Source organism: Leucopleurus acutus (assembly GCF_964270905.1).
Source record: "Leucopleurus acutus genome assembly, chromosome: 4".
Classification (NCBI taxonomy): Eukaryota; Metazoa; Chordata; class Mammalia; order Artiodactyla; family Delphinidae; genus Leucopleurus; species Leucopleurus acutus.
In genome coordinates this window covers 125,413,581-125,426,922 of record NC_139146.1, presented here as the reverse complement: position 1 = coordinate 125,426,922, position 13,342 = coordinate 125,413,581, and the positions used below count along the sequence as shown (strand labels likewise).

Below are 13,342 nucleotides of genomic sequence, written 5' to 3'. Positions count from 1 at the left end.
TGCTGGAGGAGGAAATAAAACATGTGAGTGACCAGAATGCAAGGCAGGAGCAATGAATGACTTTTAAAAAATAGGTACATATAAAGTTCTATAGGGATCCAGAAGAAAGTACATGTCCATTGCTAAGATCGTCAGGGAAGACTTCCAAGTGGAGGTGGTATTGAGGTGAGCAGAATTTTGAAATCAGAAAAGGATTATCGTCCGACTTATAAAAACTTGCTATAAAAATTTGTTATCAAAAAGCAAAGCTATAAAAAAGATTTCATCTCATACTTCTGCCTCTTAATATGTTTTCATCTGAATAATTTATAAATAATGGAATGACATTTTTAGATGGGAAAAATAGAAAATATGTGACATCATGATTAAGATTATGAAAACACTTTAAGTTTTCAGTACTGTAGAGGCAGTTTATATTTAAACTCAATTTTCCTCTTATTTAGAGGGAAAAAAACCCAGCCATTTTGTTTTTTCTCTTCTCTTTGACAGTTGTTGCCATATAGCTCTTATGGACTAGTTGGGCTTTTGTTTCCTATATAACACAGGGCAGTTAACAAGATTTCTAGTATTCAAGTCACTTCTATGTTGGTAAATGTAAAAACCAGACCTATAGGTCAGGGCTAATGAGTGGGCTAGTTAGTTTTTCAGCTACCTTCACTTTATACCTTTTTCTCATTGCAAAACAGTTAAGACTAAATTTGGCCTTCTCCATTATTTCAAAATGGAGCAGAAGCACGTAAGCTGAATTATGCCAAGGAAAACATACTAACTCAGAAAGATAAACACAAACAAACAAAAAAATTATTTGTACAACTTCTTTTTTCATTTTTGTATTGGAGTACAGTTTGATTTACAACGTCGTGTTAGTTTTCAGGTATACAACAAACTGATTTTGTTATACATGTATGTATATATATATCTATATATCTATATCTATTCTTTCTCAGATTCTTTTCCCACACTTAGGTTATTACAGAATATTGAGTAGAGTTCCCTGTGCTATTGAGTAGGTCCTTGCCGATTGTCTATTTTATTTATAATAGTGTGTATATATTAATTCCAAACTCCTAATTTATCCCTCCCCTGTACAACTTAATAAGGGAAAGATCAGAGAATAATCAGTCGTGTCCTCGCCAGCATACAAACACTCCTTTTGGTCTTTAAAAGTAGAATGTTTATGTGAAGGAGATAAAAAGAGTCAGGAAAGATTTTAAATGATATTTTAGGAAAAGCTGGTTCCTATCTCTGTCCTTTCCAAAGAACCAAAGAGGTAGCTTACTTACTTGGCAAGTATGTAATTAATTCAGGAAGTGGTCATGACATTTTTTTACCTTAAAGAATGTTTAGGCTTTAGAGATGGAAATGTCTCACTTTCCCATCATAAGAAACTAAAAGAGGAACTTCCCTGGTGGTCCAGTGGTTAAGACGCCATGCTTCTGCTGCAGGGTCAGGGAACTAAGCAGGGTCAGGGAACTAAGCTTCGATCCCCGGTCAGGGAACTAAGCTCCCGCGTGCTGTGTGGTGCGGCAGAAAAAAACCCAAAAACCAAAAACAAAAAGACAAAAAAAGAAACTAAAACAAATAGCATCATTTTAATCTTTTATAACCACAGAGATGGCAATAGGAGAATCTCTAAAAGGTCCTGAGATCATCTTCAGATTAGATCTGTGCTCAGACATAGAGACCTCTCTCAGGTCCATATTTTAGGAACCTTACCCTCATGGGTGCCTTGTATGTAACACTTTCTGATTCGTTAATGAGTACTTCTACACGTGTTGCATGATAATGGAAGCTTAAAATAATTCCCGAAGACGTTTCAAAGTATCACCAGAATCATCAAGATAAAATCATGCTTACTATAATGTTATCATTAAACACATATTAAAATTTTAATTTTCTCAAGATTAGTAATCTGAGTAATCTGCAGTTGATACATATACAGTAACACTCTATTAATAAGAATATTTAATTAAGCACAACAGCCCAGTGCTTGACCATATCAGATATTAGAGAATTTGAGAATTCTTAAGAGTTCTGTTTAGCCCCGACTTCTGTCAGCCTCCCTCTCTCATGGGCTCTATTCATCAAAGCCTTAGGGTTGTGTAAACTCTCTATTCTAACTAAAATATATTCTGAGAAAATCTATTTTAAAAAGTCCTTTTCTTATTCCTCACCTGCTGCCATCACACACACATACACGCACACACGCACTCACTCATTCGATGAATTTTCCTTATTATAAATGCGTGGTCCAGCCTACCACCCTTTCTTGTTATGTTGACTTAGTAAAATGGTAGTAAATTCTGAGTACCTGGCTTAACAAAAAGCTCTTACTTTCTGATTCAACTTTGAGTGATCATCCATCCTGTTAGAAATACAATGCCTGTTCTTGAAATTAGCTGTTTATTTAAATGCAGAAAGAATAATGTTGGAAATTACAGCTCTACTTACTCGTATTAGCTTATGTTTTTATATATTTTATAATTTATAACAAAAGTCTTTTCACATAGTAATATAACCAGATATAAGCTAGAAAAAGAAGTGGTTAACAAATGCTAAATCAGATTTAGACAGTAAATTGGGGAACCACAAGTGAATGGAAGTCTAGCTTATAGACTTCCCCCCTCTTTTTAAAGAATGTCTTAAATAACCTGCTCAGATATTTTTAAAAGCCATAATGTTTGCTTAACTATTTTAATTTAAAATAAAATAATCTTAAAATATTTCATACAGGTGTTTAATCAGGAAGGAGAATTCATGTTGAAGTTTGGCTCAAATGGAGAAGGAAATGGGCAGTTTAATGCTCCAACGGGTGTAGCAGTGGATTCAAATGGAAACATCATTGTAGCAGACTGGGGAAACAGCAGGATCCAGGTAGATTAAAATACGGATTTATTTGTTTAGAGTGATTGGTGTTTGTTGAAAGTGGAGAATCATCTGTACCCCAGACTGGAATGTTTTCCATTTGTTCATTGAAATAATCAAGCTAAAGAAGGTGGAGTAGAAAAAAGTCAACGTATTACCAGAGTGAAACCCTCTAAATCAGGGATTCTTAGCGTGTATCCCACACACCCCAAAAGCATTTGTAGCTAGAATTTAAGAGATCCACTGAACAAAAATATTACATCATTATTTTGACTAACTTCTAACTGAAAATTATAATTTCCTTTAATTATGAATATAGGCAATAATCACAGTACTTATAGTGATACCTATAACTTTGTCACCAAGAGAAATTACAGAAATTTTCGTATTACAATCGTAGACGTCTCGAATTATCATTTATACTGATCGCTACTTAAAAATTACAGTCATCATTACACCTATCGTTGTTCCTTGTTATTTAATGTGTTAATTTAAAAAGCACCATATTACTATATCACAGTTCTGTAGCACTTTGATGACTCTATTTTAATATAATTGTTTTCCTTTATAATCCCATGTGTTCTGTCCTATGCATTTAAAAACATTATTTTGCTAAATAACCCATGAGTCAAAGAGGACGTCTCAAGGAAAATTTAAAAATATATTGGAGTGAATGAAAATGCAAATATTGCATATCAGAGTTTGTGGAATGCAGCTAAAACATTGCCGAGAGGGAATTCTTTTCCCCCAGCTCTACTGAGATGTAATTGACATAGAACACTGTATAAGTTTAAGGTATACAGCATGTTGATTTGATACACTTATATATTTCAAAATCACATCACATAATTACCATTTCTTTTTTTGTGGTAAGAACACACGTACTCTCTTAGCAACTTTCCAGTACATAACACAGTATTATAACTATAATCAGCACCCTGCGCATTAGATGCCTGGGACGTATTCATCTTCTAACTGGAAGTTTGTACACTTTGACCAATTTCTCCCCACTCCCTACCCTCTGGTAACCACCATTCTACCTGCAAGGGAAACTAATAACACTAAATGCTTACATTAGAGAAGAGAATATGTCTTTAATCAAGAACCCAATTTCCCACCTCAAGAAGCTAGGAGAAGAGCAAAAACTGAAAGCAAGCTGAAGGGAGGAAATAGTGAAGATAGTATCAGAAATCATTTACATTCAAGAGGAGATCAATGAAACAGTTATTCTTTGAAAAGATTAGTAAAGCTGACACACCTCTAGCAAGACCGACAAAGAAAAAAAGACAGAAAATACTAGTATCACTACAGACCCTGCAGACATCAAAAGAATAGTAAGGAATTCTGCGAACAACTCTACACGCATCAGTTTGGCAACTTAGATGAAATGGACCGATTTCTCAAAAAGTACAAACACCTCAACTCACCCAATATAAAGTAAATAAATTGAATAGCTCTACAGCTATTAAGGAAATTTAGTTCATAATTTAAAAACTCCCCCAAATGAAATCTCCAGACTCAGAAAATTTCACTGGAGAATTCTACCAAATATTTAAAGAAGAGTTAGCACCAGTTCAGTTTCTTCTAGAAAATAGAAGACAGGGGAACACTTTACAGTTCACTTTCCAACTCAGCTTCTGATACCATGATACCAAAATCAGACTAAGACAGTACAAAAAAGAAAAGTACAGACCATATTCCTCATGATTATAGATGAGGAATATTTTAATATTCCTTAAAATGTTAGGAAATAGAATTCAACAATATGTGAAAATCTGTCCACGGCCAAGTGGGTATTTTTCCAAGAACGCAAGGCTGTTTCAGTATTTAAAAATCAATGTAATAAAGGGAGAATTTTTTAAAAATCAATGTAATCCACCCCATTAAAAGGCCAAGGAATAAAAATAATATGATCATATCAATTCATGCAGAAAAAAGCATTTGGTAAGATTCAATACCTATTCATGATTTTTAAATCTCAGAAAACTAGGAATATACAGGAACTTTCTCAATTTGATAAAGAATGTCTGTGAAAACCTACTGCTAACACCATACTTAATGGTGAAAGAATAAAAACTTTTCCTCTAAGATCAGAAACAAGGCAAGGATGTTTGCTCTCACCATTCTTATTCAACATTAGTGCTGGAAGTTCCAACCAATACAATAAGGAAAGAAAGGGAAATAAGAAGATTACAAATTAGAAAGAAAGAAAGAAACTATCCCTATTTGGAGAGAACATGACTGTTTACATAAAAACATATCAAGGAATCTACAAAACAGTTCTTAGAACTAATAAGAGAGTTCAGCAAGGTCACAGGATACAAGATCAGCATATAAAACTCAATTGTATTTCTATATAGTAGCAACGAACACGTGGACACCAAAATTTTAAATACAATACCACTTAAGATTGCTGAAAAAATGGAAATATCTAGATACAATAACAAAGCATGTCTAGTATGTGTATCTGAAAGCTTACATGCTAGTGTAAAAAAGAAAAGAAAATCTAAATAAGTGGAGAGACATACTGTATTCATGGATTGCAAGGCTCAAGAAAAAAGTCTGTTCTCCCCAAACTGACATACAGGTTTAACACAGAATCCCAGCAGGAATTCTTGTAGATATAGACAAGACTATTTTAAAATGTATGTGGAAAAGTAAAGGGACTAGAATAGCTAAAACAATTTTGAAAAAGAAGAGAGAGGAATCCCTCTACCTGAGTTCATGACTTGTTATATAGTTATTCTATAGCTGCAGTAATCAAGACTGTGCGGTATTAATGGAGGGATAGGCACATAGGTCAAGGGAACAGCATAGAGAATCCAGAAATAGACCCACACGTGTGCAGCCAACTGACTTTTTGACAAAGGTACAAAATTTTGCAATTTAATGGAGGAATGGTAACCTTTTCAACAAAAGGTGCTAGAACAATTAAGATCTCCATAAAGGAAAGAAAATGAACCTCATCTTATGTAAAAGTTAACTCAAAAAAGATTATAGATTTAAATGAAAAGTGTAAAACTATAAAACTTTTAGAAGGTTCTAAGAGAAAATCTTTGGGACATATGGCTTGCTAAAGAAGTTTTAGACATGATACTGAGAGTATGATCCATAAAAAAACAAAATCAATAAACTGGACTTTATCAAAGTTAAAAACTTTTGTTCAGTGAAAGACTCTGTTAAGAGGACAAAAAGATAAGCAACAAACGGGGAGAAAATATGTATAAACCACACTATCTGACAGAGGACTTATACCTGGAATATATAATGATTTTCAGAATTCGACATAAAAGAACCGAACAGTCCAATTAGAAAATGGGCAAAAGACATGAAGAGAAGTTTCACTGAAGAGGTTATAAACATGGAAAGACATTAGGGAAGTGCAAATTAAGACCATGATGAGATACTGCTACACACATTAGAATAGCTAAAATTAAAAATACTGATGATACCAAATGCTGGTGAGCATGCAGAAAAATCAGATTTCTCATACATTGCTAGTGTGAATGTAAAATGACAGTCAGCCTTGAAAATAGTTTGGCAGGTTCTTAAAAAATTAAGTGTACACTTACCATACAACTCAGTAATTGCACTCCTGGGTATTTATCCCAGAGAAATGAGAACTTATGTCCACAGAAAAACCTCTGCATTGTTGTTCATAGAAACTTTATTTGTTATAGCCAAAAACTGAAAATAACCAAAATGTCTTTCAGTAGGTTAATGGCCAAACAAACTGGTATATCCACACTGTGGAATAATACTCAGCAGTTAAAAGGAACAGAGTGATGACACCCTCAACAACTTAGATGCATGTCAAGGGCATCATGTTGAGTGAAAAAAAGCCACTTTCAAAAGATCACATGCTGTATGATTGCATTTAGGTAACATTCTCAAAATGACAGAATTATAGAGAAGGAAAACAGATAGTGGCTGGCAAGAGTCAGAGATGTTGGGAGAAGGGGAATGGGTGTGACTATAAAGAGGCAGCATGAGGCAGATCTTCGTGATGATGGAATAGTTCTGCATGTTGGTTGCAGTGGCTACGTTAATCTATACTTGTGATAAAATGTACAACTATACACACACATTCCAATGTCAGTTTGCTGGGTTTAATATTGTACTACGGGTATAGAAGATGTAACCATTGGGAGAAACTGGATGGAGGGTACGCAGAATCTCTGTGTACTATCTTTGCAACTTTCTTATGAATCTATAACTATTTCAAAATAAAAAGTGAACCAAAAAAGAGAGTAACAATAATTAATTCAAATATGTTTCCATGGTTTAGGAATAATGGTATCTTGAATGGCATTTGGCATTTTGATTGGATATAAATAATAATAAAACTGGCTACATTCTGGAAAAAAAAACTGTTAAAACACTATTTTGAGATGGGCTCTATAGTCTTTGTCAGACTACCAGAGGGGACTGTGACACAAAATTTTGATTTTCCTCTAAATTAAGAGCAAAGCTTTTCAGTCCTCACTGAAGAAAGACTTTTCTTTTCTCCCATGTCTCTTGTGTAGTCACCTGCATGTATCTAAACATGCATTTACAGACAGGACAATTCATCCTCGCCTGTGTGGGTCTGTGCAGTGCACCTGAGACCACAGCGTGCTCTGGGTAAATCTAGGAGCATTCTGATGTTACTGTGAGGACAGCAGCTGAGCAGTTGAATCTGATATATGTATCCACTTCTCAGGAAAAGGGTTGAGACTTTAAATGTAACACTGTATGCTTTAATTTCTCTAGTATATTTATCTTGCTTAATTATCCCAGTGGACCTCTACATTTGGAAGAGGCGTCTATATCTGATGGGAAGCCAGAAGCAGACAGGAAACGAAGTTCACAAAGCAGTTCTGTATAGGACCACAGATGCTAAGCTGTTTATATTGTGGCCCTCGTCACACCTGCCTTTTGAAACACCCTACGGGCCAACCAGAATGGTTGAAAGAAACCAGCCTGGGCCTGGGAAGGAGGAGTATTCCTCTTATTTCCTCATAGCAGAAGCTTACAGACCAAAAAAGACCACTTTCTATCTAAATGTACTTGTTGAACCATTGACTTCGTATAACTTACTCTTTTCTGAAAAGGAAAAAAGTAATTTCTGTTTTCTCGTTGCACATTGTGACTCAGGACGTTCTTCTGTGGCCTAGTTGCTGATTTTTCTCTCTTATGATTGGGAATAAGCTTAGAGTGAGAAATAAGGATCTTTTATTTTTCAGGCAGCATCCAGGGCCATTCCCCTCACATGTGACCACTGTAAGAGTATACGTGAGACCCTATGGCCAGTGGCACATTCCTTGTCAGTGACTGTGGGGCACAGAGAGTGAGGGGAGGGAGAGCAAGGTAAGTGGAGGGAGGGGTTTTCTGTGATAGTGACCTGAACAAACCTGGGGGGTTGCACACATGCTTCTATACTAAAAACATTAGCATTAAGCGTTTTCTAACCCCTATTTCATCGTATTACTGTAACTTTTCCTATTACACTCTGACTTTATATTTACAGGTTTTTGATGGAAGTGGATCGTTTTTGTCCTACATTAACACATCTGCTGACCCACTCTATGGCCCCCAAGGCCTGGCCCTAACTTCAGACGGCCACGTGGTGGTTGCAGACTCTGGAAACCACTGTTTCAAGGTGTATCGGTACTTACAGTAACAGTGGGCAACTGGACAACCCCTTACAAAGATCTTACACATAAACTGGAATGGATTTCTCAACGCAGGACCAGATTATACTAGACTTTTCATGCTAGAAGGAATCATCGGTGAACTTTCCAAGGTTATTTCTGAATGTAACGATTTCCTTAAAAACTGCATATCTGATTTCCATAATCCACATTTAGGGTTGAAAAAAAAATCTCTTCTACTGAATCTATAAAAACTGCAGAGTTTTACACCTGTGAACTATGGCTTATAGGACAGGGATTTATGTAGCTAAACTAATTTTGCAAATCAAATAAGCATTAAAAAGCAACTAGAATATGTAAAGGTATTTGTTAATCCTGTGAGTGGTAGCTTTTGCGCAGAGCTTCCAAAAACAAAACAAAAACGAAATCTGTTACAGTTATATACTTTATTTAACCTCGGTCACAAGACCCAGGGGATCTTCTAACCTCACTTTTACAGTAGGTATTACCCTTGTGACATTTTTTTGGTTATTAGTAGCTACATATAAATTACTTCGGGAAAAATGGAAACTGTCTTGCAAAATCCTCCCAGCTGGGATTAGCGGGCGTCTTGAGTTTAGCACTTAAAAAAATCAATGCAAATTTCCCATCCTTTCTGAGTTAGAGCAAAGATCTTCTTCATGTGTTCTTTTCATCTCTCCTGCTCACCCTGTATCAAAAAACAAAGTTCATTTTCAGGGAATCCTGAAATTCCTAATACTTTGAAAAGCATATTACACCAGCCCCATTAACTCCAGATTAATGCACTGGAATGTAATCAAGAAAAAGTCAGTCACATTTTCTGTGCCACGTTCTCACATGTGTCTCTCCTCCACTTCACGAATGCGAAAGCTTTACCTCCTGCAAAATGTCAGCACATGTAGTAGGACACCAGTATCCTAGGACAGAGAGCCATAAGCAGCCCTTTGGAGGACTGATGGTGTCAACCAAAGGCATGTGATTGATCAATGGTTTCCTTTTAGAAACAAGTGTTACCAAAGTTGTGTTATCTGAAAAGCATTACAGGTAAGGGCATGTTATGGTTATTTATCATTGTCCAATGACTAGTAGAGGCATTAAAGGACTATATATACATGATTAGGGTAGGGTAGAATGTATCATATATAGATATATATAGCTGAATCTTTGGTGTATTGAAATAGGCAGCACTCTGAAAGACAGAAGCATCTTCAGCACATTCCTTAACTGCACAGTTTAAAGCCGTCCTAGTAGAGCAAGCCCTAAAGCAGATGTAATTTTTGCCATTTTCCAGGAATGCTTGTATTGGCTGACTTTTAGTCAGAAAATGGCCTTCTGTGCTTTCAAAAACAAAACAAAAAACAGGTCAAAAGAAAAAAAAGTTCAACTTGAGTTACATTTAACTTTAAGTATAAATGCATTTTGAAAAATGTTAAGAATAATTTAGTCAATCTAATACTGTAAAGTAAGATGTGATCTATTTCCACTGTTTAATTTTCTACTCAGTTCTACCAAACAGGATGTCATGTTTGGCATTTCCAATAAGGACTTTGGGACCTTTTTCACTGAAAGCACCTTAGAACTGTACTATAAGAAAACATTTCCCACACGTATAACTATATGAATGTGATGTTTCTTGCTTATTAATTTATAATTCAGCCATTCTCTTATATAGGACTTTTTTAAATTTAGAAGGGAAATCTTCCAATTATCTATCAAATTTATTATGCCCAAATCAACCTCTGAAAAAACTTTTTTTCAGGAAGATTTACATTTAGGTTTAGTATTTTTTTAGTTAGGTAGAATTTTCAAAATATTTGAGACTGTCCATGATAAAGTTAAATAAATCAATGACATTTTTAGAATGTTAAACTAAGACACTGTTTCCTAATGTCAGTGAAATAAGTCTTTGAATTTAAACATTCATATTTAATGAGCGCTTACTGGGTGCCAGAGGCTATTCTAGGCACTGGGGATAAAGTAATGGATAAAACAGACAAAAATCCCTGCCCCCTTGGAGCTTACACTCTAGTGAGGGAATTTCATTTTACCGTTTATTAACATTCTGCATAAAAGATAAGCTAGACCCTTGATAACTTCTGGAACGTTTAAAAGGAAACCTTTTAAATTGGTTAAATGAATTTCAGTTTCTTTTCACAAGTAAAAATGGCTTTCTATGTAGATTCTGTCATAGGCCACTGATCTTAAGACTAGTTTACTTAAAGAGGTTTTTTTGCACATTTAAATTATACTTGTGAATTTAGAAATTAACCAACCATCATACCATATGAGACTGGATATCTCGATAGTAGATTGAATACAAAGCTAATTTTTTTACATGTCAATATTGGAATGAAACTGGAATGAAAGAAGAGATACTTTGATTCAGACCTGATCCACGGTCTGTTACTAAAACACATGCTATGGGCACTCCAGGAAACACTATATATCCCCAAAATATGTGTAATCATATATGTTAAAGTATAGATAACATTTCAAATTTGGATACCTATGTGCATTTACTGTATTAGTAAGCATATTTTAGGGGGAAAAGTGCTGCTGATAAGATACGAATAGACAAGATTTAAGTGAAACTTTGTCACATTCTTTGAAAAATGGTTTCTAGTAAACTGAGAAGGATAGTAAAATAAGTGACTTTTTTTCTGGGCTACCATTATTGTTTGATTTCTCTTTGTCAAGTGTACAGAACCTGTCATACATTCACGATAAGTAGCACTGAAAAATTACCCATTCAGATTTCCCCTGGGCACTTATGGCAAAATGTTGCCAGTTAGAATGTAAAGGTAGGTGACAATGCATTCCCTCCCCGCTTATAGATATTAGTAACTGTATCTCTGACACAGACCTCCCCTGCTGGACACAGGGAGGTGAGTGGAGAGTCACTTCACCACCTAGAAACACATGAATAAAAAGCCTTTATGACTGTTGGCCATTTTTTAAAAAATGGTTCTTAGTATCTTGATCAAACTTTAATCTCTAGTAACTAAAGTCCCCAAGTTTCCTTCTTTTAATTTACTCTTTGACTAGATTTGAAGCAAGTAAATACTAAGAGATCCGTGCAACTAGAGCACACATGATTCTACTACTAAATATACAAGGTATGTCCTAACAGAGTTAACTGGGAAAGCAGTACGCTAGCAAGTGTCTATGGATCCTTAACACTGAAGGGTTCACATAAATGCTTTGGTAATACCTATTGAGTTAATTGGAGAAAATAGCAAATAAGCATCAGGTAATCTGCAGATTACTTCAGATGGGAAAAGTCTTTATGTACATTTGGACTCTATCTTATCCTCCCTATTCACCAGCTTCTGAAAAAGGAGGAATATATTTAGTATAATTTAAAAATAAGACATTTCAAGGTAGGATAAAATTGAAGTTATTTGCTGCAAACATTGTCTAATTTTGCTTAAAATCAAAAGTCGTAATACTGTTGCATTCTGTAAATGTTGCAGGGTTTTAAACTTTAAAATTATTTTAATATTTTTGATAACTAGGAATCTAGCATTGCCATAAAGGAAACGAAGTGCCCATCAAAAATTTGGTATAAATAACTAATTTTTTTTTGTTTTAAATGACAGTAAGCCACAAATCATGATGTTAATCTTAAACTTTCTGAAGATGAATTGTGTGGCAGTGATTGTGTGGTCTGTTTGTGGAGAATGTATGAAAGCTATTAATATTCTAAAACATGAATAAATTGGCTATGTTGTTCCAGTGAATGTACAGCACTTCCAGTAACTTTTGAAAGCAACACAGCCTTAAACTCAATGTTTTTGCTTTATGACATGGGAATGTTCTGTCATGAACAGAGTGTATTCTTAGAATTCTTTATATTATTCTCAATTCTATAGCCTTTCAATCCTATGTATGAGTATGAGGGGCTTTCACTTGCTTTGTTTTCTTTTTAAATTTTGTACATTCCACCTTTATAGGTCTGATTCATATGTTTTGTGTATAGAACACTTAAGTCTTGCGCTCTCTGACATTGATACTGATATATTCTCATCATTTGTTCCTTTATGAATCAAAATGCTGACTGCCTATTTGAAGAAAAGAATGAATGCTGTGCATCAAAGTGTTTGTATGTTCATAGCTACCTATGTACCACAGTATTTTGGATGCTTTAGTCTACAATAAATCTTTAAATTAATTCTGTCTTGAAACATAGGAGAAACAAGATTCATGTGTATACCTTTACCATGCACAAAATCTCAAATCATCATAATAAAGTTTGTTTTCTCCATTTCCAGGGTGAATGTTTATTTATTTAAACATTTAAGCTATTTATTGTCCTCTTTCTTAGTGAAGGAATAAATGAAGGTATGTTCTAGAATATGTGGAAGATATCAATACCTCAACCAAACTATTTATACTAGGGAGAAAAAGTTTAGTTAATGGGATTGTTCTCGTAATTTCTCTTTCTGATAATTTGTTGTTGATATACAGAAATGCAACAGATTTCTGTATGTTAATTTTGTACCCTGCAAATTTACTGAATTAATTTATTCTAATATTAATTAGTTCTAATAGATTTTGGTGGCATCTTGAGGATTTTCTATGTATAGTGTCATGTCATCTGCAAACAGTGACAGTTTTAATTACTTCTTTCCAATTTGGGTTCCTTTTATTCCTTTTTCTCCTCTGATTGCTGTGGCTAGGGCTTCCAATACTATGTTGAATAAAAGTGATCAGCGTGGGCATTCTTGTCTTATTCCTGATCTTAGAAGAAACGCTTTCAACTTTTCATCGTGGAGTATGTTGAGTATACTGTTAGCTGTGGGCTTATTATATAGAGTCTTTAA

At 34.7% G+C, this 13,342-nt stretch overlaps 1 protein-coding gene across 1 annotated transcript in view; it reads left to right on the top strand.

Moving 5' to 3' along the window:
• Positions 1 to 8,788, top strand: part of TRIM2 (tripartite motif containing 2) — a 97,259-nt gene extending 88,471 nt beyond the window's left edge. Inside the window, exons 11-12 of the mRNA XM_082837999.1 lie at positions 2,734 to 2,874; positions 8,375 to 8,788. Coding sequence (XP_082694125.1) covers positions 2,734 to 2,874; positions 8,375 to 8,527 — 294 coding nt within the window. The 3' untranslated portion in view covers positions 8,528 to 8,788. The remainder of the gene's footprint in view (positions 1 to 2,733; positions 2,875 to 8,374) is intronic.
• The last annotated feature ends 4,554 nt before the right edge of the window (positions 8,789 to 13,342 follow it).